Source organism: Phoxinus phoxinus (assembly GCF_949152265.1).
Source record: "Phoxinus phoxinus genome assembly, chromosome: 10".
In the NCBI taxonomy this organism is placed as follows: domain Eukaryota; kingdom Metazoa; phylum Chordata; class Actinopteri; order Cypriniformes; family Leuciscidae; genus Phoxinus; species Phoxinus phoxinus.
In genome coordinates this window covers 25,477,978-25,504,555 of record NC_136885.1, presented here as the reverse complement: position 1 = coordinate 25,504,555, position 26,578 = coordinate 25,477,978, and the positions used below count along the sequence as shown (strand labels likewise).

At 39.4% G+C, this 26,578-nt stretch overlaps 2 protein-coding genes across 2 annotated transcripts in view; one reads left to right on the top strand and one right to left on the bottom strand.

The window, feature by feature from the left end:
* The window catches only part of fhl3a (four and a half LIM domains 3a), a 37,652-nt gene extending 37,042 nt beyond the window's left edge, over positions 1 to 610 (bottom strand). Inside the window, exons 1-2 of the mRNA XM_079626296.1 lie at positions 527 to 610; positions 161 to 400 (exon numbers count right to left, since the gene is read on the bottom strand). The gene's annotated coding sequence lies outside the window, so the exon portion shown is untranslated. The remainder of the gene's footprint in view (positions 1 to 160; positions 401 to 526) is intronic.
* Positions 611 to 4,365: 3,755 nt separating this feature from the next.
* On the top strand, positions 4,366 to 7,356 carry utp11 (UTP11 small subunit processome component). The gene is made up of 8 exons (XM_079626302.1): positions 4,366 to 4,587; positions 4,874 to 4,935; positions 5,333 to 5,435; positions 5,537 to 5,650; positions 5,741 to 5,834; positions 6,209 to 6,339; positions 6,729 to 6,839; positions 7,058 to 7,356. The coding sequence occupies exons 1-8, from the start codon at positions 4,528 to 4,530 to the stop codon at positions 7,139 to 7,141; spliced, it is 759 nt and encodes a 252-aa protein (XP_079482428.1). The 5' UTR covers positions 4,366 to 4,527; the 3' UTR covers positions 7,142 to 7,356.
* The last annotated feature ends 19,222 nt before the right edge of the window (positions 7,357 to 26,578 follow it).

Genomic DNA, 26,578 nt, shown 5'->3' with positions numbered 1-26,578 from the left:
ACCATAACCTGGATGAATGAAAACATTCATAGGCGGACTATTCATCGATTTTTACCCGCTGGGTTTGAATGAAAAACGGGTTGATAATCATTAGCTCTGTGTCACGTGAGTTTCTAATTTCAAATGACAGTAAAGAAAGAAAAGGAAAAAGTGCGCTTACCCTGTCAAAACTCTTTCAGTATTGTCTGTCCGTGTTGAGTGCGCTGGGGTCAGTTTGGTTGGCCTGTTTAATAGATCTGTAGTCCTGTTGCCCCTCACGGGTGTGCAGAAGTGTTCAGCTCTCTCTCAAAGCACCGAATGAGAGAATGCTCGCGCTCAACTCTTCCATGCGCTACTACAGAGGAAGTTGAGTGAGTCACAAGCTCCCGCCCCAGTGGATGAAAACGGTCTTCCTTCTTTCCTGAATGAAGTTACATTAAATGATCTTAAAATTGAGGCAGTTTGCATTGTTATCTGTCTGGCCTGTTGTTTGCCGCTAGCTTAGGACGCAAGAGAGCGTATAATGGAAGTAGCCCAGCACAAATACCTGTTAGCCTACTTAAAACAGCCATATCTGCGGAGGATGAATCGACACCATGACAATAAACAACTTTCTCTCTCTCTCCGTATAGCCGTATGGGGGATGGAGCATATTTTAGACCAGGTTAATTAAACAGAGCTGAAATTATTTATTTTGTCAAAACCAGACTAACAATTAGAATAGAGAACAGGTAGCCTATGTTTTTCAAAAGGTAAAAAAAAAAAAAAAAAAAAAAAAAAACAAATCCTGTGTAGATTCAGTAGGCTATAGTTTATTCAAACATATGGGCAAATATTCAACGTTTTGCTTTATGTCATGGAGTTGATTTTTAACTTTTTTTTTTTTTTTTTTTGTATAATGGTCACATTGAAACTGTCTTGGAAACTTTCATCAATGGAAACGTTTCAACTGTCTTGGAAAGTTCATCATTATTTGCTACTTTTCAAATGCCGTAGATTTTATTTTCACCATAGGCTATGTAAATCCTTGATAAAAAGAAAATTATGACATAGGCTATTTAAAAGAGTAATTATTTATTATAACCTATATGATATTTGTTTTGTGATATTTATCAAATTTTTTTGTGATGAATGTGGTGAAAAAAAATATGAAACAAGCTATAGAAATAACTCTATAAAATATAAAATAAACTAAAATATAAAATATCACTTTCACAGAATGCTGTTGAGAACATTACTGTGTTTAATAATAAAATCAGTCGTGATGGAAAAAAGAAGAGTGGAGGAAATGTAAATGATTTTCAGAAATAATGACCATAAAAAAACCTGATGCATGTAGGCCTACTGTAAGTCCACTGGAGTGGGTTGCCTCTTGTGCAAAATAATTGAAAAACACTGTTGTCACACTCACAGTAATGGATGAACAAATTATTGCTACATGATATTTACAAGAGTTTGCTATGGAAACACTTCAGGCACTTAAATGCATGCATAACAAAGAGGTAAATGTTGCTTTGAGATCCGTTTTCACTATGTAGTCATGTTTATAATGTAATACTTGGATGAAGATACAAAATAAAGAACCTCGTGCAAGATTAAAGAAAGTGCCTTTGTCCTTGTAATAATGCAGGCAACCGCAGAAAACACTGAGCAATTGTTGTAAATGAAATTATGAAATTTGTGTTTAGCCATTTTAGAGATTATATTACTGAAACCCTAAAATAGTTATCTTGAGTTTACTTATTTGCTAACAATAAATAGACTCAGCGATTGCCTCAGAAAGGTGTTTAGTTATCCTCTTGTATAATGTTACCAAAGAGTTTATTGAAATTAATTAAATTACACCAGTGGCAATAAAGTTTTTCTCTTAACGTTACAAAGTCTGATCCTCTGCGTCAGAACTATTTTGCTATTGAGGTTTTATTGCCACTCTTTAATGGTTTAAAAGAAAACTTCATCAAATTACACCAAATTAAATCAAGTGTAAATTGTAAAATGCCTCCATTATAACCACTTATGATAAAATGTCCTCTTATCCCTGAAGAAAGGAGACAATTGTGTCCTTGTCTTTAGATTTCTCTCATGTGTTAGGACCTTCAAATCTTTCATATTGACATTTTGTACTGCCAGCTCAAACTGGATATTGTAAATAGTGGGATGACTGTTAATTTTCCCATATCCACACTTTACAGGGTTTTGTGGTTGAATTTTGAGAGTGAGAACCAAACATTCAAGAGAAACCTCTTCCTGGAAGGATCTAGTATTCAGACGAGTTGTTAACATCCTTGGTAAAACCTGAAATTATAAGTTTTAAATCTCTTAAATGGTTTCCTATGTTTCAAGGAATACTCCTCCAAAACATTTCCCGCTGTCACAGAACACGGAGTAAAACATAAATAAGATTTCCCACAATCCAGACTACCCACCAATGGAATCAAGCAAACAACTTCTATTAATTGAACATGAAAATGTAGATGAAATCTGAGTAATATACTATAATAATGTAATTCACATGGGAGCTCCTCTTAATTTGTATTAGCGTCTGTGTATAGAAACCATACATTGGTTAGAGACATTCCAAGGTCTTGAGCTCAGCTACTGGCCAGTAACCTTATGTCATTTGTGTGATTTTTAAAGGCCTATATTAAAAACCAAACAGTAATATATCTGTCAAGCAAGGGCATTCCAGAAACTCAGAGCTATCATAAACCTATAACCCCTTGTCCTGCCCATTTGACATTCTGCCCTCTCTTAAACACAGGTTTGAATACTAGTTCCTTAAAGATTGTTGTTTTTGTTAAGAAACATATAGGCCTATAATCCAATTAAAATGGACAGGGAAATGCTTTAAATCTCATGTTTTTGTTTTACATGCTATACTGTGGTTCAGTTTCTGTAGGAAAAGTTTGTTGGGTCACTTGGTTTTATATGTCTTACATAAAGAAGTGGAAAGCCCACAAACCCATGGGTCAATCAAGGCTATATGACATCATATGGAAAAAGTAACCGATTTTACCAAGGGTTTCATTCTCAATGAAAAAAGATGCATGTTATGCATGTCACACATTCGATTTGTTTTCAATCATGAAAGAGGAAAATAAAGGACAAAACGTCATATGAGGTAGGCACATAGAATGTGCTTAGTTCTTGCACGGTAAAAATTATATGACTTCAGTGTTCCATTAGGTTCTTCATAATGCAACTTGTGTATTTCATTTTATAAGTTCCTCTGTACCTTGAGTTAAGCTATACTACTACTAAAAAAAAAAAAAAAAAAAAAAAACTCAGTGGGAAAGGAATCACAGCACCAGAACATGATGTTCTATTTCTGAGTAATGTGCAGTGTTTTGGGGCCAGAGGAAAAGCTGGTTGTTATTTCAATTCTGCCCTTGCCATGCCCCACATTTTGACACACCAAATGGCAATTTTCTGCACTCCCCCTATTCAAGACGAGCCAACGATAAACTGGACCTTAGGAGGCGCGCAGGTGTGGTCATTAGACTTCTGCTCTGACATTTGTCACACTAATGGCCGAAAGCTGTCTTTCTGATTGAGATTCAAATTAGGTGCCTGTACTAGGGCACTCTTTAAAACCCCTGTTTGAAAACAGTAACCAAGTATTATTTGTTAGTGTTAACCAATCTCTTTGGCAGATAGAGGCTGTCATTATCATGACCAAAGTGAGTTAAAGTGTCAACACACTGGCCAGGATATATAAACTAAGTGTCTCAGCACCCAAGGTTTGTTATTGAGTTCTTCCATGCCGTGAGCCTGGCTATCTTCCTCATACAGAACAGTAGACAACTCCTGTGATGGATATCACTGATTAGATGGCCATATAAAGCGAATGTTGTGGTGTAAGCACAGTGTCAAAGATACAGCTTGTGATTCTAAGCAAAAGTGCAGTTTTTGGAGAAAGAGTGAGTGATTTGATTTCAAAACATAACATTTACTGGAGTCAAAACACTTTTGACTATGGAATTTTCCATTTTTAAAGGTAGTTAAGTTTTTGGATGAATCTGAGTATGGCGTGTATAGTAGGCCTACGCAATGCCTGGATTACACTGCCATCTGCCGTCGACACTTTAAACCACATTTCTTTTACACTACTTTTTAAATTACGGCATACACTTAAAATATCTATATTTTTGGGTAATTTAAGCATTTACATGGTTAAATAATACCGTGGAATAGCCTAGGTTACTAGATTTTTTTATTTTTATTTTTTATAATCAAAGATACGATTTATTAACAATTTTACTATTTCGTCTTTTGTACATTGTTTATATTCTATATATTATTTTACTTTTATTTCATATAATTGTTTTCGTTTTTAAAGAAATGTCCAAATATTAATAATATTCATATGTTTGGTTAAGAACGATATAATTGTTTTGCTGCGAATCTGCTTCCGATAAACACAACGCTAACTGTGTTCCATCGTATCCACGTGAGCGCAGAACTATTCGAGATTGTGCGTGTATACAAATTCCTGTTTAAGTTTTTCCCATTAAACAGAGCCGGATTTGGTTTCAGATTTTTACAGCCATGTCTTCTTTTCGAAAAGCCTTGAAAACTAAACAACGAGACCACAAAGAGCGATCACAGGTAAGTTTAAACATAGCCTACTGGTAACTCGCGTGCTGCCATGCTAATTGTTGAATTGTAAAATGACTCAAATTGTTGAAACAATGTATTAACGTTACATTTCATCTGACAAATTAATTTGTGAAAGGATGTAATTGTGGGTTAAGTTAATTCGGTAAAGTAAAGTTAGGGGTTTTCTGAAATCTGATGGCCGCTTTAGCTTTTGTCATTCCCTAGCAGCGAATGAGAAGATTTAACCCTCCACATATCTTATTTGTTTATTAACGTGCATTTCCCCCTATCACAGCTCGGTTTCAGGAAACATTTGGGTCTGTTAGAGAAGAAGAAGGACTACAAACTTCGCGCAGAGTAAGAAATAACACGATTTATCATTTAATTGTTGGATGTTGCATGTTGCATTTACACAATGAGTTTTGTTTGTTGATTGAGTCTCTGCGAACAGAAATGTTCGAACTCTGAAATGTTTTGTGACACAATGTTACACAAGTAGCAATTTGTCATTCTTTAAAATAAATCATAATTATAGTTCATTATAGATATAAGGTACTTGGTTCAGTGTGATAGATGAGTTCTGTATAATATGACATCTTGTAATACATTTATGGTGGTGATAAGAACACATTGCATAGATTATAATTACCTAAGCCTATGTACCTTTACCTTAGGTTTGTTTGTTATTAGAATATAGTTAATGCTGCACATTATCATTTCAGTACAGTTTACAAACCTGTTATGTGTAATACAGTGACTACCACCGGAAACAGAAGACCATCCTGGCCTTGCGCAAGAAGGCCATGGATAAGAACCCTGATGAATTTAACTTTAAGATGATACACAGCCAATTAAAGGTGTGTTGCCTCAAGTCTTCAGGGGCTACTTTTTGATCCTCTTCAAATGTTGACTACTGTAATATAACCCTGCTTATTGTGCTTCTGTTCATTCCGGTTAGGATGGAGTTCACATGATCAAACCAGAAGAAGCAGTGATGACGGATGAGCAGAAGAAGATGATGAGGACCCAGGACATCAGATATGTGGAAATGAAGCGGGTGTCGGAGATGAAGGTATGGCTGATTCTTCTTATGCATCTTGAGTATTTGCGGTTCCATCCCCTTACATTTGAGATTAATGTCACAAGTGTTTTTATTTTTCAGAAAATCGAAAGGATGAAGTCAGAGCTCCATTTTCTTGATGTCAACGAGGAAAATAAAAATAAACATGTCTTTTATGTGGACTCAAAAAAAGAAGGTAATCTTGTATAACTGCACCTTTTAGAGGAACCTGAGATGGAGCAGGGATCCACCTGTTACATAGTGTCTGAAATGTAATGTTGTATTTTAAATGTGGCCTATATATTAACAAGTTTATAGTACCATATTACACACATTATGATGATTACATTGCAAAGCCTGAAAAAAATCATTATTAATGTAATGTACATTTGAATTTGACTTAACTTTAGATTTAGTTGAAGTTAATATTGTATGATTGTGTGTTTGTTGAATGTGTATTTTCATAAAATAAAGTTTGACATCAAACAATAATCGGTGAATCGCCCTGTTGAAAAAGAGACATTTTATTTTTATTATTAAATTCCCAAATCTGTTTTTGTTTCATGCCAGTGGAGGATTTTGACCTGGCCACACACCTCAACACGGTGCCTGCATTGGTGGACAGAGTGTATAACAGACCAACAATAGAGACCCTGACAAACAAGAGCATTCTGGGAGCAGTGGAGTCTAAGTCAATAAAAGTAACACATTCTCTGTATTGCATACTGTATACATAACATAAGTATTTTTACTGTGTACAATTCACTGTTAAACAATGAACAACTTTATTTTTATTAATGAATATTAACAAAGATGAATTAGTTCTGTAACAAATGTATTGTTCATTTTAGTTAATACATTAACTAATGTTAATGAATGAGACCTTATTGTAAAGTGTCACCATGATAACATAAACTGATAAATATCAATTAATATAAATAGTTATGTAAATAGTACATTATATCAATGATTGATAATTTATCAATAATATAAATTATTAGAAATATTTTTTCCCCATATATTCCTCTGTATTTATTGTGCTATTTCTCATATTTGTCTTTTTCTAACATGTTTATTTCCCTTTTCTCAGAAACTTGCCAAACAGAGGAAACAGCAGTATCTGAGGCTTTCAGAACGTATAGACAGAGAACAGGAGATGTTTGTCATTAGTCAAAAAATCCAGACAAGAAAAGATCTACAAGTGAGTGAATTCATCTACATTCCCCCTAACCTTTTCAACATGTGCACTTCAGTACTGATTAGGACAATTCCTGTCTCATTTATGTTTACTAAGGCATGGATTCAACAATGATCTTGTTTTTTATATATATATTTTTTATCCTGTTGTTGGACATTCTTCAAGAGTTTGTTTGTTTGCATTATTGTGTGACATCTGGGTTGTGCTTTTATCTCTGACAGGATAAGGTTAAGAAATTGAAAGTGCGTAAGGAGACCAGCACTGCTCCTGCCATCTATAGATTTGAGACCAAGAGAAAAAGATGATGTCTTTGGATCATCACACAGAGGAAACAATCTCTGTCTTGTGGTTGTCAATCATCTGTAATATCTATGAAGTGGACTGAATCTGTGGATTTGTCTTTCCCCTCTGTAACGTACCAAGAGAAAACATGTTGGGCATCTTGCACACTATAAGGCAAGGAGATTGTACATATTTATGGCAATTAATTTTTTGCTTTGAAATAAAGTTTTGTCTTTAATGTTTTGTAGTTATTTGGTTTTATCAGTAGATGGCACTAGCACATCTCATCTGATCTCATCAAATTTACAACCATGATACAAAATGAGCAACTTTTCTGCCACTTGGAGTTGGCATTACTTTTGAAAATGTAGGCTAACTACTGTCTTCACATTTCAGCCAACTCTTGAATTATATCGTAAACTATTGGATTATTTATTTTAAGAATGCACCAAAAAACCCGAAACTTTAATTGAAGTAAAACAATTGAAAATGGGGGAAAAGTCTCATTATGAAATGTTATTCTCCAATACATGTTTGCCACAATTATTGACCCTCTTTTATTCAATACTTTTTGCAACTTCCATTTGCCATCTGAGTCTTCTCCTATAATGCCTTATGTGGTTGGAGAACACCTGGCAAGAGATCAGAGACCATTCCTCCATACAGAATCTCTCCTGATCTCTTAAATTCCGAGGTTCATGTTGGTGAGTTCACCCCACTCATTTTTTAGGGTTCAAGTTGGGACTGGAATGGCCATGGTAGAACCTTCATTTTGAGACCAGCGACCCATTTTGTGTTTTAGATGTTTGTTTTGGATCATTGTCCTGATGTAAGATTCAACCACGGCCCATTATAACAATTCTAGCAGAGGCCGTCAAAGTTTTGATTTTTGGTCTGTTGTTGTTTGATAGAATCCATGATGCCATGTATCTGAACAAGATGACATCCTGCAAAAAAATAGGCCCACAACATTAAAGATCTAGCAGTATATTTAATGCGGGCATGGGGTGCTTTTGTATACCTGAGTGCACCTAACCCATCTTGTATGTTTGCTGCCCCAAAACAAGCTGCTCTTTATGGTTCATATGACTATAGAACCCAATCCCGTTTCAAGTTCCAGTAGTGTCTGGCAACTGAAAATGCTGGAGTTTGTTTTTGGATGAGGGCAGAGGATAATAACTCTTAAAGGATTAGTTCACTTCAAAATGAAAATTGTCATCATTTACTCACCCTCAAGTATGAATTTCTTTCTACTGCTGAACACAAAAGAAGATATTTTAAAGAATGTCGGTAAGCAAACAGTTGATATACCCCATTTTTTTTCCTACTATAGAAGTCAATGGGGTCCATCAACTGTCTGGTTGACATTCTTCAAAATAGCTTCCCTTGTGTTCAGCAGAAGAAAGAAATTCATACAGGTTTGAAAAAAACTTGAGGGTGAGTAAATGACGACAGCATTTTCATTTTGAAGTGAACTGTTCTTTTAAAACGTGTGTATGTGTGGGTGGTGTAGTGGCTCAGTGGTTCATGCAGATTGTCTACAAACCGGAAGGTTGGTGGTTCTATCCCTGGTTCCACTTGACCAAGCGTCGAGGTGTCCATGAGCAAAACACCTAACCCAAGCTGCTCCCGACGCAAACCGGATGGCGTCTTGCATGGCTGACACCGCCGTTGGTGAATGTGAGGCAATATGTAAAACGCTTTGGTGGCCATGGGTCTGTTAAAGCGCTATATAAATGCAGTCCATTAATGTATATATACACACAGTAGTGTTTATATACAGTGGGGAGAACAAGTATTTGATACACTGCAGGTTTTCCTACTTAAATTTAGTACACTGCAGCAGGGATTTTGGCCCACTCCTCCATACAGACCTTCTCCAGATCCTTCAGGTTCCAGGGCTGTCGCTGGGCAATACAGACTTTCAGCTCCGGTCCAAAGAATTTCTATTGGGTTCAGGTCTGTAGACTGAATAGGCCACTCCAGGACCTTGAGATGCTTCTTACGGAGCCACCTGGCTGTGTGTTTCGGGTCGTTGTCAAGCTAGAAGACCCAGCCACGACCCATCGTTAATACTCTTACTGAGGAAAGGAGGTTGTTGGCCAAGATCTCGCGATACATGGGCCCATCCATCCTCCCCTCAATACGGTGCAGTCGTCCTGTCCCCTTTGCAGAAAAGCATCCCCAAAGAATGATGTTTCCACCTCCATGCTTCACAGTTGGGATGGTGTTCTTGGGGTTGTACTCATCCTTCTTCCTCCAAACACGGCGAGTGGAGTTTAGACCAAAAAGCTCTATTTTTGTCTCATCATGCCATATGACCTTCTCCCATTCCTCCTCTGGATCATCCAGATGGTCATTGGCAAACTTCAGACGGGCCTGGACATGCGCTGGCTTGAGCAGTGGGACCTTGCGTGCACTGCAGGAATTTAATCCATGACGGCGTAGTGTGTTACTAATGGTTTTCTTTGAGACTGTGGTCCCAGCCCTCTTCAGGTCATTGACCAGGTCCTGCCATGTAGTTCTGGGCTGATCCCTCACCTTCCTCGTGATCATTGATGCCCCACGAGGTGAGATCTTGCATGGTGCCCCAGACCGACGGAGAGGTTGGAGTCTGTTTGATTGAGTGTGTGGACAGGTGTCTTTTATACAGGTAACGGGTTCAAACAGGTGCAGTTAATACAGGTAATGAGTGGAGAACAGGAGGGCTTCTTAAAGAAAAACTAATAGGTCTGTGAGAGCTGGAATTCTTACTGGCTGGTAGGTGATCAAATACTTGTCATGCAATAAAATGCTAATTAATTATTTAAAAATCATACAATGTGATTTTCTGGATTTTTGTTTTAGATTCCGTCTCTCACAGTTAAAGTGTACCTATGATAAAAAGACCTCTACATGCTTTGTAAGTATGAAAACCTGCAAAATCAGCAGTGTATCAAATACTTGTTCTCCCCACTATATATATATATATATATATATATACACACACACACAATAGTGTTTATATACACACACACACAAGTGTTGTTTTTATCCTTTGCATTTTCACTTGGATACATAATGTTTTAAGAGTTAAACAGAAGTTACATTTCTCAGAACTTTAAATGGCCCACTTTGAAACACTCTTGTACCTATCTTGTTCCTGCTTGTGTAATTGTTCATGTGAAAGGTTGTGTGCTGTCTGCGCAGACTGAGCTTTTGGTGTCGTCTCTGCGTGGCTTGATTGATCATGCAGGTGGCAGCGGCTTCATAAACAGGCCCCATCCATTACTCTCTCCTGGGAAAGAGAGGAGGGGTGAATCAGGAACAGGGAAATGTCACTGTGTTCAGGAGGAGCGAGCCAGGAGTCTATCTGTGCCAACGCTGACCACAGGAAAAGCTGTTTGTAATGAATGCGGTGTGGATACTGCTGCTTTACTGTAGCTGGCACTAAACATTTTAAATTCTATACATGCTTTTTTTTTATTTGAAAGGAATTACAAGTGCGTGTTCACAATGACATGAACATGCACGTTTAAGCCTCGTGATATTTACAAAGCAGCTCCGTGTGACCTATCAATATTGACCTTCTGTATTTGCAGAATTCTCAGCCAAAAGAAGTGACAGGCGGAGTGTGCGCGCATTTGTGCGTCATGTGGTTGAGTATTCGTCACTGCGACCGCCTCGGTTTGGAGTGGAGGGTCACGCAGCCGTGTGCACAGTTCCGCTCTGCTTCCGTATGCCGTTACACAGAAGGCCACTGTTCTTACTGAAGCCTGTCTTTCATTCAGATCAGCTTTTGCACAGGGGTCATGGCTGCAGGTCTGCCAGTGCAGTGTTGGTAGTGACCCCTAGATTTGAAAGATATTGGTCAAAATCCACCACATTGTCCCATTATGTTATTCACATTAGGAGATGTAAAAGAGGCCTCCTGTTGCCTTCATGGAGTTGACAATAGCTTTGAATAGGCTCATTTGATGGGATGCTGACCCTCAGTCTATGCTGACCCTCAGTGCTTTTGCTCACTTTTTGTTGGTTTGTTCAGTGGAACTGTACTGATGTGTTAAGTGTATGAGGGACTGCAGGTAACCATTGTTCATCTGGATAAGTATAGATCTTTTTTGAATGATTTTTAACACCTATAAAGAAAGAATTGGCTAGTGTTAGTTGAAAGTCATTCTGACACTGTTTTGTACCTCAAAACCACAGATATACATAGATGCGTCATTACCGGCTGTTTCTATGGGCCTCTATACGTAAGCTGTCCTCCATATTGGAACGGTTAAAGCCGGTCTGAACATTCGGGAGCAAGTTGATTGAGTGTCTGCATTCGTAGTTAATGCATGTATGAATATCTATATCTGCAATAGATTTCAGCAGAGGATTTTGCTAGACTAACACAATACAAGACGAAGGCTTCAGCTAAGACAACATCAATTTTTTTAAATATTGTAATTAAGTTATAATAAAAACCTGTAATGTTAAGTTTATACATATAAAAACACAAACCAATACATTATGTGCCAATACATTCACCTGTGAAAGGTTATCCCATTTCTTCAGGAATATAAATCTCTGTGGTTTCACAACCAGAAGCTGCGCAATGTTGTGGCATCATTGATTCTTACTGTGAGTGACGACACGACACACTGACCGTTCCAAGATGGCGGGCTCGCCAATCCCAATGTGTCTTGAAAAGTCAAATGTGGCATCTACGTACATGTCTATGCCTCAAAGCAGCTAAAGGTGCACTCAGTTATTTTTCCTTTAAAATGAGATACACATTTTAAACACAAAGGCATAAATAATTATTTTGGAAATTGTAAACTCTTGTACACTCACATAACATGAAGTTGCCAACAATTAGTTTTTTTTTACATGAAGCTGGTCACCTCATGGAGGCAGCCATTTTGAGATCACATGACCAGCTGAGACCGCACAGCATAAAAAAAATTACTGAGTGCATTTTTAAGATCCTTAAATTCTGTGTTATTTGCTGTTAGCAACCTGTTTTACTTATGTATTGTGATATATTTAAACAGGATATTATGCAGGGCGACACTTACATTTATTTAGCTAGAGCTGATTGAATTGTGAAATGTGAGCATTGCACACTATAGCAAATAATCAGATGTGATTTAAAACAAAAAACAAGAAGTTTTGGAGGAAGAGCAAGTTTTCCCAATAAAGTCGAAATGTAACGGGAGTAGCAATGAATCCTTTCTTTCTTCCATATTGTGACGTACATCCAAGTGAGGATGATCATTGAAAAAAATATAAGTTGTGAACTTGGTTCTATCAATCTGCTGTTGAATGGCTGAATGTGAGCTTGCAGGTGATTGTAAGATAGAAGCAGGATTGAAGCAGAACAAATGAATGGAGGTGACATCACCAGAGAGAAGTCTGATTTATTATTATTTTTATTCAAAAACATTTTATGAAACATGCATGAATGAATTGTGCACAACAATATCATTAAGATGCCTTTAGGGTGGAATTTCATGCCTATACTTTAAATATCACAAATACATATTTTTCTTTTGAATAACCCACACTAAAAAATTGTTTTAAATAAGACCATTTTAACCATAACTCAACCATAAACACTACTAATCTATATGTGGGGTTCACATATGTCAAAAACCTGGATATAAGTGGTTATATAGTCTTTTGTTCAATTAGAATTGTCAAGTATTTCTCACATCTTGAAAAAAACATATCTAAAAAGACTGATATCGTAGTGAAATCATTAAGATGAGTAATTAATTGGTATAATGTCTTTAACCTGACCCCCGAGTAATTAATATGAAGTGATTCTGAATGGCGCTAATAAAATGAGCTGCAAATGACGTTGAGGCCCCTCAGTATGTAAGTGAGTGGGAAGAACCTTTTCATAGTAGAGCAATTTGCTTACTGCAGATTTGTATCTCTCTATACAGAGAGGTTTTTTCATGTAATACATCACATTGTAACACATTTCCATGTATTAAACTGTAATTACAGACACAAATAGTATGTGATGAATAATTTGAAAGCATTATTGCAAGAGCTTTTCACAGATGTATAGTGAATTGAGCTTTGTGAAACACTCTGGAAGTAAGGACGTTTCTTAATCACTTTCCACACACAACAGCGTTGGTGACTCGGAGGAGCTTTGACTGGAGAACGATGGCCTTGGCTGTTATTAAAACACCTGAGCCTGCTGGATGTCAAGCCCTTAGCTGCCTCTCTTCTGCCGTGCCTCAAAGACTTCTTTCATGAGTGAGGTTAAGAACAGCGCTAATCGATTTGCCAATTATGGTGCAGGGCAACCGGGTGGGTGAACAGTAGAATCGGTGGGTCGTGTGGAGAAAAAATGGCTAAGGTTCTTATGCCTCCTTTGAGTTGCACCGCAGTTTGTCACACGGCTTTTGAAGTAGCGGATTGTAGCGAGAGCTCGAGGGGTGGGGGTTTGTCTCTGTGCCAGAGGGAAAGCGATTGAAGGAAAATCTTTATAACCCTCACTGCGTGCGAGTGTGTGCGTGTGTGAGGTGGGATCACAGAGACCCCTTTAAATTGTCACTAATTAGCCATGAGCCTGTTTGGAAGAGGCACTCGAATTGATTAAATTTGCATGGGAGTCTAAATCACGCTAAGGCCTCCTCCCCGGTGGAGTTCGTTTCCCACTCTGCTCCCCAGACGTGGCGGGCCCATTGGGGGGGACCCGCTGCGGGTGAGAGGACAGGACAAGGCGTGGCGCGCACCCATCTGCCTGGGTATTACCGTTAGTCCATCACTCTCCCACTGGCAGCCGTGTGCCTGGGGGATGTGTTCATTACACTTTAACTACTGGATCTGTCCTTGTCTGCAGGCAGCCGGGTGTCATTGTCTGTCTATCTCTGCGTATCCCTCCACACTCTGCTTCACTCAGCCTTATAGAACAACAGTCTGGCTTTATGGTCTATTATGGCCTGTTAACGGATGCACATTTTTGTTGTGTCTGTTTGCTACTTTGTTTGTCTCTCTGTAGGTTTTTGTGAACTGCTCTCCTGCAGACCATATCGGTGTAGTTCGCTCAAAAATGGAAAGTGTCATCATTTACTCACTATAACACTGTTATAAATATGTATGACTGTCTGTTTTTTTGTCCACACAATGAAAGTCAGTGGGGTCCAATGTTGTTTGAACTTCAATGTTCTTTCAAATATATTCTTTTGCATTCTGCTGAAAGAAATTCATACAGGTTTGGAATGACATGATTTTTCTGAGTGAACTATCCCTTAAACCGTCCTGATCTATTGAAGTTGACTTTTATGTTTGACCCCATTGATGTATGTGTACAAATAATGAGAGTGGTTTTCTCTTTCGAAATCTTTTAATAAGTTCATATGAAATTTAAGCACTCTGTTTCACAACAAAGTCAGAAACATCAGAAATGTGACTAGTAGGGATACACAATACATCTGTAGCCTACCATATTGGGTATCGACTATTATTCAAGCGTTTTTGTTTTAAATGTTTCTAAAAAAAAGAAATCATTCTTTCAATTCAGAATTCTTCTGAAATTCTCCTGTTTTTGCGGTGGCTCTGTATATTTTTATGGCATCGCTGTCGAAGAGAAGAGTAATTCGCTGGTGAGGTGGTTTTACGTATTGTAGAGTTAACGCAAGTTATCATGAGCATTGTAATGTTTGAAGCGGCTGTCATGCATAACATATCAAATGTCAGTAGACCGTGAAGATTTTCAAACGAGCGGTTCATTCAAAAATCCGTGAGATCTTACCTTCATGCTGTGAAAATATAAACCGGAAGACAGAACACAAAGGTTTGGAAAAGGGCCGCGGCTAAGGTCTGTAGCCTACCAGTTAGAGAATGTTTGCATATAAATTCATTACATTTATTAATGCTTTAAATCTGGGGTTTTTGAGACTCCAAACATATGTACAGTTTTCACAGAGGACAAGTGATCAATGTTACTTTGAAAATTTAAATGAATAATTATGATACTTCAATGTTAAGAATTTGAGGGTTAAATCTTTAACATTCGCTTCACTATTCTAATAATACTTTTATATCATGACATTTGTTATCTCTCCATATTGCATTATCTCTATTCTATTACTGTAAGAACAGAGTGAATGAGCATTCCAATATACGTATCACACATTCCCAGCAAACTCTCTCTCTCTCTCTCCTCTCTCTCTCTCTCTCTCTCTCTCTCTCTCTCTCTCTCTCTCTCTCTCTCTCTCTCTCTCTCTCTCTCTCTCTCTCTCTCTCTCTCTCTCTCTCTCTCTCTCTCTCTCCTCTCTCTCTCTCTCTCTCTCTCTCTCTCTCTCTCTCTCGTGGGACTGGTCCTACGGGCTGTGTGATTGCTGTAATCAGATCGCGCTGTTAATCAGAGTGTGTTCGTCAGTGTCCTGATGAGCGGCCCTCGCTGATTGTAATGTGATGCTTCTGTTTCAAAAGGGCCCCTCCTTCATGAGCACTAACAGTATATTCTCCCAGTCTATGGCTGAACAGGACAGCCTCGTCACCTAGGGGATAATGCAAGGTGGGAAAAGAGAGAGCAGGTGGGGGTGTGTAGCGGGTTCGGGGTCCGATCTGAAACGCTTTTCGACCCTGTCCTGTCCTGTCGTACACAAACAACAACATTCTCTGTATCTCGTCGTCTTTCTTGTATTTTAATGAGGTCCAAGCAGTGATACTCTTATGGCTGCCTCATCAGCCAAGTCCCTACAAGGGCTGATACAAATTAATTAACCTAATTAGAGGCTGTGATTGCAGGCGTGATTGTGTGGGCCGGGGGAGGAGGGTGGCGAGGGGGGCTGCGCTGGCAGGCAGGGCTCGGGCTGTAATAAGCCGCGAGGTGTGGGAGAAAAGCCAGATCACTGTGCATGGCTAATGAGCGGTAAAGAAATCCCCCATCTCTCCTTTTCTCTCCCCTCAGACTCTGCAAAAGCTTCCTCTGTCTTTTTCATGTCTCATAGGCCCCTTTCATTTTTTGCCTATTGTCTCTTCAAATCAATCCTGTTTCAATGTGCTGTTTTCACTCACATGTACCTCCCACCTCATATACGTACGTTTATTATATGTGTAAGTTCCCATATGTTTTTTGCTTGACTTTCCTCAGTCTTTGTGGTTTATTTTCTCTTAGTGTCTATTCTTTCTTATCATTTCCTCCCTGTGATTTGTTCTGCTTCTCCTTTACTTGTGCTCGTCCTGTATTCTCTAATGTTAATACTTTAAACCCATCCAGTCCACTGGGTACTGTGATACTTATCTTAAACCTCACAATCTGTCTTTCTTTCTCTCTCACTTTCTAACCCTCCCCCTCACACACACACACACACACACACACACACACACACACACACACACACACACACACACACACACACACACACACACACACACACACACATCACAAGAGCAATATTTAAATTTCTTGCTATTTGTTTTGGAAACAGAACAAGGATATTCTGAAAAACGAAGCAAAGCGCATTTTTTTCTTGCCTGGATCAGCAATTCTAACGTTTCTAATGAGTTGGTGGAAGACTGGAAGCGTTATCTGAGGGAAAAAAGAACAGTTTCTCAGGAAGGCACAAATGTTCTTTTCTGCCTCGTGTTGAGAACACACAGTGCCCACCTCATAAACGAGTCATAGTTTGCATTTATTGAGTCCAGTGCATCCAGTGTATTTTGGTTAAATAATGTGACGACAGAATTCTCTGTGTATGTGATTGGCGTGACTTCATAGTGAAATTCAGCTAATAAGACGCTTTTCAACCTTTACAGACCAAGGGGTCCCTCATCGAGACAGCCAGGGACCCAAAATATGAGAGGTTATCATGAGCATTGTAATGTTTGAAGCGGCTGTCATGCATAACAAAATATATAAAAATATAAATATATATGTAGCCTAGTTATTAATTTAAATCATATTGGAATAATTCAATTTGTATATTGAATTACACACACACACACACACACACACACACACACACACACACACACACACACACACACACACACACACACACACACACACGCATACATGATATAGCAGTCGGTAACCTTGTATTGGGGTTTGCTCAGATGAGGAAGTGTCAATTAACAGAAAGCTGTATATCCTTGCCATCTTATTCCCTCTCTCTTTCTCTCTTTAGATAAGCACTGTGCTGTCATGAGGAAGGTAAGCACTGCTCTTTTGGATTCTCTTCTCATTTAGCGGTCACATTTAGTCTTTAATTAAGTTGAGAGTGATACCCCGGCAATGAGCTGATGCTATCATGGGGCCGCCAGGGCACACTAGGTGATGAGGGCCCGAGATCTGACCAGTAAGTACGACGTTAAAGCCTGTGTGTGTGTGTGTGTGTGTGTATGTGCGTGTATGGGCTAAGCGTTGCTTTCAGAGCTAAACAGCTGTAGAGCGGCCGCTATCAGATATTTATAAGAGGCTCATGAATATGGATGGTGGCAAGATGGGGCTGATGTTTGTCCTCTAAAGGGGATGAAAGGAGAATGCGCTCTCCTCCCGGAGAGACACAGTCAGTGCCGCTTGGAGAGGAGGGGTGGAGGGGGTATGCACAGTTTAACGATAGGGAGAGGTTGGTACCGAAAAAAGGGATGACACTTCCTTTCCTCCCAATCAAACTCTGCAATTTGTTGGTCAAACTGCTTAGCAAGACACTTTCATTCATTCAACAATGTGTTACATAATCTACATTTCCTCACCACAGTTAGCAAAATAAAATAGAATATGTCAGTATATATAATATATATATATTTATTCTCTAATACACAATGGCCACAATTAATGGGACTCTTTAATTCAATACATTTTACAAACTCATTTTGCCAAGATAACAGATCTGAGTCTTCGCCTATAATGCACTTGACAAGAGATCAGAGACCATTTCTCCATACAGAAACTCTTAAGATCCTTCAAATTCCCAAGTCCATGTTGATACACTCTCCTCTTCAGTTTTTTTTAAAGGATTTGGGACAGGGGACTGAGATTGATGGGTTTGCTGCCAAAAAGTTTCATCTGACCGTAGAACCCGTTCCGTTTGAAGTTCCAGACGTGTCTAACAACTGAAGATGCTGGGGTTTGTTTTTGGATGAGAGCAGAGGATTTTTTCTTGAAACTTGTGGTGATGTAGGTGCTGTTTGATATATATTTTTGAGGCTTTCTGACCCCAAGACTTTGATCTTTGGAGAGTCTTTGGCCACTCAATCTATCCTGGACACACAGAACAATGTAGATGTTGATCGGTTGATCGATTTTCTATTTTCTTACAACCACTATTTCGTTTTTTTAATATGATGATTTGGTGCCAAGCATTTATTCTTGTTATTAATGTTGAAAACAGTTATTAATAATAATTATTAATTTTGTGTAAACTGTGATCCATTTTTTTTCAGGATTCTAATAAAGTCTTTAATCATAAATAAAACCAGGAACACGCTGGAGATAACAGGAGGATCATTGAAACACAACCATGTTAACATTGACGATACCAGACAAGGAACAAAACAGGGAGTGTATAGAAGCAAACAAAGGAGCTAAATGATACACAGAATTAATTCATCAAAAACCTAGGAAATTAAGGAATAAAACCACAGGAAATCAGGAAACAGGGAAAACCAAACCAAAACACAATTAAACTAAACATAACCGTGAGAATTGTCGGATTTATGCACATTTTAGGAAGTAAAGGTAAAATATTTAGTTTCAAGTTAAAGGTAAATATTTTGAATGCTCATTGCAACAATCATATGTCACTCTATAAAGACAGATATTTCTACATAGTCCAATGTGTTGAGATATACATGGATTAGCCACTTAGATAACTAAGCAATGACCAAAATTTCCAGAAGACAGATTTTGCATGAGACTTTTTTTCTCTATGATGTTTGCAAATTAGATGAGCGCAATGAAGTTGAATGAGCTCAGTGAAGTCAGGGTCAAGCTCTGGCCAGTCGGATGGGCCTAAAGCATGTGACCCTGTACCTCTCGACTCCCTCCCCCTACACGTTAGTGGCTTATCCATTATGATTAATTGCCTGGAGCAAAGCTACCTAAAGTTGCATTAGTAGTTGCCAATTACCATAATTGCGATGTTTTAATATGCTTAATAGGCTGACATGACCTTGCCCAAGCGCTTGGCAGGTACATGGTGCGCAAGAGCGGAGCCATGTGGAGCAGCCATATTTAGAATATTATTGATGGAGAGTCGGCCCGTTGATTCATAGCTATGTTAGAAAGGAGAAGAGGTGAACCAACAAGGGACAAAAACATGCATTTAGGAACCATCGGAGTGAGCAAAAGACATTTAAAACGCAGAAGATGGACGCAATCGTCCAACAGAGGCTCCTCTGTGTGGCGTCAAGACAAGGGCCAAAACATAATGGCCTCTATGGTGGCGGCTTTGACCACGCAACCTTTGAAATACCTCTATGGTGACTTTGGCTGCGTAGGAGCACTGCTGGGACGTCAGTGTGGGCATAAGAGTGGCATGGAGGGGGGCAGAATTTAAAAAATGTACCCCGAAAGACCAGAGGGGTCAATGTTTTGGTTTTTGATTCTTTTGTGGAGTGGACAAATGATCCCCGAAGCTGCACAATAATGTTTTTATGAGACTCTAAATTTTGAGATGAAGAGGCCCTTTGTGGGCGTGGAATAGCCAACACGTGGCCAACTCTTGAACAGTGGTAGTCCTGCGGCATGTCTGTCGGTTGATCTTCGAACACTTTGCTCTAACAAGCAGCCACTTTGTTCCCATGAGACAAGGGCCACTCAGAGAATTAATTACCTAGAGGACAGGGCGAATCGTGCCAGTGCGGCTTCTGGAACCAGTGCACTGGCTCTATTCGGAGAGATAATGTTTCTCTCTCATCTGGGGCTATCCGCCCACCGCTCCCTGGGATCCCTGGGAACAAAGAGGCTGCTTTGCAAAGAGCTGGTTGCTCTCTTTTATTCTCTCACTCTCTGGCTCTTACTCTTTTGCCATCTCTCTCCCTCCTTCTCTTCACATGCATTCTTACTAAATTATTTGTTTACAATTATACAGAGAATACACAGTTACAACATGAAACGAGAATGCCTTTTAAATACCATTTTAATTCCTGAATTATAACTTAAACTGAATTGAAGCAGCAAACAGGATATGAAGAATTGCAATTTGAATGTATGGATTACTATTAAAATGAATTGGAGTTTAATGAAATTCACATAATAGTAATTTTAATGATTAAATCAATGTTTGTCAAGAGAAAGTCTTGTTTGAGAGTTTAAAAAAGTTTGAAGGTTTATAGTAGGGGTCCGGGTCTCAGCACTGTTCCAAGCGGGCTACAATATGGCTTATGATGATTTAAAATAAGATAAAACAAGCTTTAAAAAGAGCTTTAAAATAAGCAAAAAATGAAGAATTAAGCTGATATCATATTGTCTTTTTTCTTTAAGAACCAGGGTTCTCACAGTCTTGGAAAACCTGGATATACGAGGGAATTTTAGACGTGGAAAAGTTGGAAAAAGGAAATTGATAAAATCTTGAATTATTGATTTATTGATTGATTCACAGATTTACACTTATGAATCAAATGGGAGCCAATTCTTCAATTCTGAATTTTGCCCAACTCTGCGCTCATGTACTTTAGGCAGTCATTAGCTCTTTTGGAGATCGGCAGCTTTTATCAGCATCCCTGTGATTTTTATCTATTTGAAAAGAATAATTTTTTTTTCCATTCCTCTTAATCTCTGTTATCTGAACCCACCGGTTCCTGCTTTAGATATTGAAATTATATAGCACAGATCTCCTCTAATATCTTTTCAAAGAAGCTATATGAATAATTAGTTTCAAGATGGCTTTCAGCCTCAGTCTACGGCTACGTTCTCCAGAGACCCCTTAGTTTTAAACTACTTTGCTTTACGCTAATTACATTGTTTGCTAATTGTGGGAAAAGACACGTGTGTTGAAAGACCCCATTATAGTGTCAGTGATCCACAGCGAGCCCTTTGGATCATATATTAATCTTTAGCCGCAACCTTGTTGGGTTTGATGTAAACACATGTGCTCTTAGGGCAACGTGAGATTTATTCAAATGAATCATTCTGATCATGCTGGGAGTTTTTATAATGTGAAACTCCATGCAATGTACTTAGACTTTCTCTTCTCAAGACTTCATTTCACCTGCTGGGAGACTATAGGGCACATGGAAGAGGTGCATTATGGGCTGCCGCATGCCTTCCTAATGTCCCTAGAGTGATGCCATATGTCTCCTGTTAACAGGGTGAGGGCTGCCGGACACATAATCAATAGATCAATCATAGAATGATCGTTCGCAATCAATCATCCGCCGCCTCAGGGTAGCGCTCTACCCTCCGTACCGTTCTATTGAACGGGGCGTAGTTATGACACATTTATTTCTATCCTGCCACATTTCTCTTTAAGATATGAATAGTGTGTTTGACAGTGTGCCGAAGAGCGCGGGTGTCGAAAACGAGAGCATGGAACAGTACAGAGGAAGATCAGAGGAGGTATACTACCATGTTCAGCCATTCTTCACTTCCCGAGCCTTACTCACTTAATCATAAAAAATCTATAAGCCAGCCCTGTGATTTAACACACATCTGAAGGCCTCTCTGTAGTAATCAGCCCGAGTCTGCCGGGGTAAAGCCTGGTATCCGTGTGCACCAAAGAACTCTGGATAGGTCTCCATCACAGCGAAAGTGCCGCATGGGACTCCGACGAGCGGAGAGAATGTGATGAAAGCATAATGAAAAGCCACTGTGAGAGAGACCGAGAAAGCGCGCGAGGGGAAAGAAAGAGAGGGGTATTGTTGTGCGTCTGCATGCTCAGCTCGTCAGAGTTGCCATCTTGAATTCCATCCATTCAGATGGCAGCCACTGTGTAGGCCAGGCCTCCGACGCGTTTCCCTGCTGCGTTCACAACAGACGCATTGACACAGCACCGCTGCGGGACATCTGCGCCCAGGCGCGCGTTCGCATGCTCACGCAAACACTGGGTTGCTTTTGTGTGCCTCTATGACGCAGAAGTTTAGTGACAAGCGCAGGGGTCTTGCAGGCTCTCGAATGCGTATGCTCAGGACTGAGGGTATTGCAGGGCAGGAGAGGTTATTGTACTGATGGGGGTGTGACAGGGCAGGGGCGTGCGTCCCGTGGGGTTTGGAGATATGGTCTTGCGTGGCACTGACCTTCAACATTCCTGGGTGTCTCCTCACTGTGTAGTGACGTGGGTGGGCCAGCCACCTTTGAACCCTGAGAAGTGCTTATATAGGTCCATTGAATGGGTTGTAAACAATTCGGCTTAGATTTTTTTGCTGAACCCAGATAGCATGACATGTATTAATGGGTTTTGGTAACTCGTAAACCCTTGCATTTGCTTTAACAGTCATGAAAATGGTTAATGCCCTGCATATTTTACAACAAGCAATATAAAAATGTTTTCTTCTCCGAGCTTGGTCATGCTGGTCTATTGGTGGATTTAAAGGTGATTTATTTTGCACTTATCAAATGGTCAGATTGGGAGTCCAGACAGACCAGCTGGAAACTAATTTGGTAAGGCAAAGATTGTATATAGCCAATACCAGTCTAGGACCAGCAAAACAAGACTGTTTTAAGCTTTTCTCACCAAGGTATTCATAGTTTATGTTAAAAAGTTGGCTCTTTTTGCATCCGGTCTGTTTGGACGGAACTCAAAGAAACGGACTTGCAAACCAACACTGTGTGGGAGTGATAGTCAATGTTATTGTTAGCGATAATGCCATGCACTTGTTTTGTTGTTGTCCAGCAATCGAAACATACATAATTAATAACGCCGGGGCATGAATACAATTGTGCCATTGTCAGAGCCTTCTCACATTCTGAAGCACTAGACTAGATTATAAATACACTCAGTGCTGAGACTTCACAACAAATTCTCCCTTTTTTTACATTATTAATGTCGGATAAATACTAAATCTTGACCGAAAAGAACACAGGACATCTTGCTCGATAGGCAACCTGCTCTTTCAAAAGGCCATCACAATTGTCACTCTCCACCAATTGGTCCCTTTTGGGGCTTCCTGGCATTTTGCACACAAGCCACTCATCTGTTGACCGTGGCAGGATTGATGGATGGAGCTGGAGAAGTGGTGGGGGGGCTGGTGGAGGACAGGAGCCAGCTGGACCTGCCCGAACGAGTGCAGTGGGTCCTAGAGAGGGTACATCGACGGTCATGTCAGGGTTGAGTTATGGCGCCGGTCCCCCAGCAGGGTGTAGGGGGTGTGTAAAGCAGACACCGTGATGGATGAAGTCCAGTCTGTGGCCTTAAAGATGTTTGAAAAGGTCTAGATGATAGTCCGACAGTGAACACCACAACAAATCACCTTAACTGCAATGACCGAATTGCTGTGTTGATGCACTCTGAGCTTAACTAGCCATTTTTCAGATTAATATTACGGAGACGGCAAGCACGTTCCCACTGACTCTTCAGTCCAGTTTCCACAGCTGGACACTCCAGCATTCAATAGCTCTTTGAAGACAACTTGAAGCACTCTGTGAGTGCACAAATACTGGCCCCAAGCCAAGCCACTCTTGTGTGCGAGCAGCCTGGTGCAGTTGAAAGGGCCTTTAGCCTGCTTCCTCAACACACTATTCATCCTGGGAGGCATAGACCAGCACCCCAGAGAGCACCCATGGATAACCTGGACAGTGTCTTATCCTAACCTTCAAACGCCTTGCTGGGAGAGAGAGTCAATGTCACTGCAACAAAGGCACATGTGAGGAAGAGCCTGGCCTTCAGAAGCTCGGGCCCACTAATTGACGGCTTGAGGGAGTGGAAGCGACATAGACAGAGAGGGAGAAAGAAAGATATGAAAGCTGCTAAACCCACCCCACAAAACTATTCCTCCTGGCGTATACAGACTTAAAATGCGAGCTGTTTTTTTTTTTATTTGCTTTTTCTTCTTTCATGTATTCAACTTCTTGTGCTTCGTCCCTTCCTTCTTTTCTGTAAATAGTAAACCCGATAAGCTTTTGAAATCCCTTATTTACTCTCTTTCCTGTCCTTTTGAGAAACTACTCTCCAACTTGGTGCACAACAATCAATTACCGCTTGCCCTCAGAACGTGGAGATGAATTTTTTTCCGGATAACTTTTTAACGCTTCACTAATGCGGTCGTGGCCTTGCGTGCACACAAACATGAAACTGGAGCGGCCCCAGTTAACACTGCATTGTACGCTAATGGTCACAGAGGGCCCAGGGCCAATATTTAATTGCTGGGACCAAGCATAGCGAAAAAGGCGATAAACCAATTAATCCTCTCTGTTTCACCTCCAGTATGGGGAGAGACAAGGGGGATAAGGCTTTCCTCCTGAGGGGATGCCGAGCTCCTTCACATCCAGCTGTCACCTATATCAGCTCATCATTCATGTTTTGGGAAACAAAACCTTGCAACGTGCAAATGAGAGCGTTTGATTGGAGAAGGATTGTGAATAACAGAGATTTTTCTCAATCTATCTGACTGAATCTGATTGTGACAGACTGAGAACGAAAATTATAAGCCATTTTCTTTCTTGCCTTTCTTGCAAAAGTACCTTGGAATAATGGGTGCACAATTGAACTTTACTCAACTGTGAACTGTACCCATATCAGACACCGAATTGTATTGGCATATACTGCAAAATGTAATTTTCTATTTGATATGACCCTTAATTATTTCTCTCTTTTTTTGGAAACAAGTGTAGTTGTCACATTTACTAATACTAATAGCAGTTAATTAACCAAAGATACATCCATGTTCAAATCTGATAACTATTTTTTACTTTAACACTTTTTAATTTAAATACTTTTTTAATGTTCTTATTTTGTAAAATACATTGTTTATGAAATGTTGTCTTACTTTTCTATTATTTTTTCCAATTTTCATGTATCAATATAGATTGATTAAATTCCTAATCACAAGATCAAAATTAGATTGTGACTCTATTTAATTCTAATCCTTTTGGATATATTCAGTTGTAATGTTTAGCAAATATAATGCTAATGCTGTAAATTATACAGGGCAGTGTTTTAGACTGATTCAAATCGCTAACTCGTCTTTTGAACAATTAAAACTTGTATTAAAAAAACTTATCTTCAAAGAAGAGTCATTCTTTTTCAGGAAGCAGACTACACTGTTTGTGCCATATGTTTCTGACTCACTAAAAATAAAACTACTTAAAGTAGGCATATATTAAAATATCAGTCTAAAGTATTGATATCAGGATTGTTTAAATAAAGACTGTAATTAATCAAAAAGTCAATATTTTTACCCCACACAGACTTCCACTTCAGTGATAAGGAAAGGCTGAACACATAAAACCTAGTGTCCTAAATTTTATGGTCTCTTAACTAATCATTTTATTTCACTGAAACCGACATGGTTCAGACCTTATTTTGACCCAAACTTATAGATTATTCCAGAAGTATTTGAAGCCGTCACCTCTGACACCACCTGTCTCCCCTGTCGAACGACCGCTTCCTGTTGGCTGTGAGCCCGATTAGGAGTGTTAACGGTGTGAAAGTGTCACACGCATGGTGCAAAGAGCAAGAGGACAGTCTTCCTGACCTTTGTTTTGATTTAAAAATCAAACGAGTGCCAGCAGTATGCCGAGGGAGCGCCTGGCACAGGGTTGACGGGATGACCTCTGACCCCTGGGGGCGTGTTGAGGGAAGATCGGCTGGGTTTTGCCCCTGAATGTCAGGCCCCTGGGCAGCAGACCCTCACAGGCTTGGTAATGATTTATGGGGCAGGGGTGTCATTGATGGCTGCTCGGCCCTGGGGAGGCCCTAAATGGTAGTTTTGACAGTGCTGAAAGCAGAGGTTAAAGGTGATCAATAACATGGCTGGTGAGGAGGAGAAGGAGTAAAAAAGAGAGGGATGGAGCCTGAGTGCTTTTTTTATATGTCCGCACTCATTATTTGCCACTTTGAGTCGGACTTTCTCTTTTTTATCTCATGAGCAGATCTGTTCTCTCTCTGCCAAAGAGAGGTGGATGAGTGGGCACATTTCAGTGATGAATATTGGACATTAGCATCTGTCTGCATTTTGTTTGTTCTCTGTGCCTCTGCTGTCTGTGATTACCTCTATTGTCCACTATTTAGTCATTGAATAATGTCTCTTAGTCACTTCCCCAGGATGTAAATATTAAAATGGCCAGTACACTGCAAAAAGTGATGTGCCATTAGCTTTTTCTAGCTGATCTGACCCTCATTTATTACTTTCATTCAGTCACATTAGGAATTTTGTTAAAAGTACTTGACAAAACTCTTTCTCTTATGGCTAATACAAAAATGGTTTGTATTTGTCCAGGAAACTAGCTGTACACATTATTAAATTTCACATTGTACATTTCATTTTTTTCTGAAGTTATAAATATTACAAGAATACATTTGGATTAAAATCTGATTTTAAAATTAAAGGATGTTTAAACGATTATTCTTTATTGGTATTTCTTT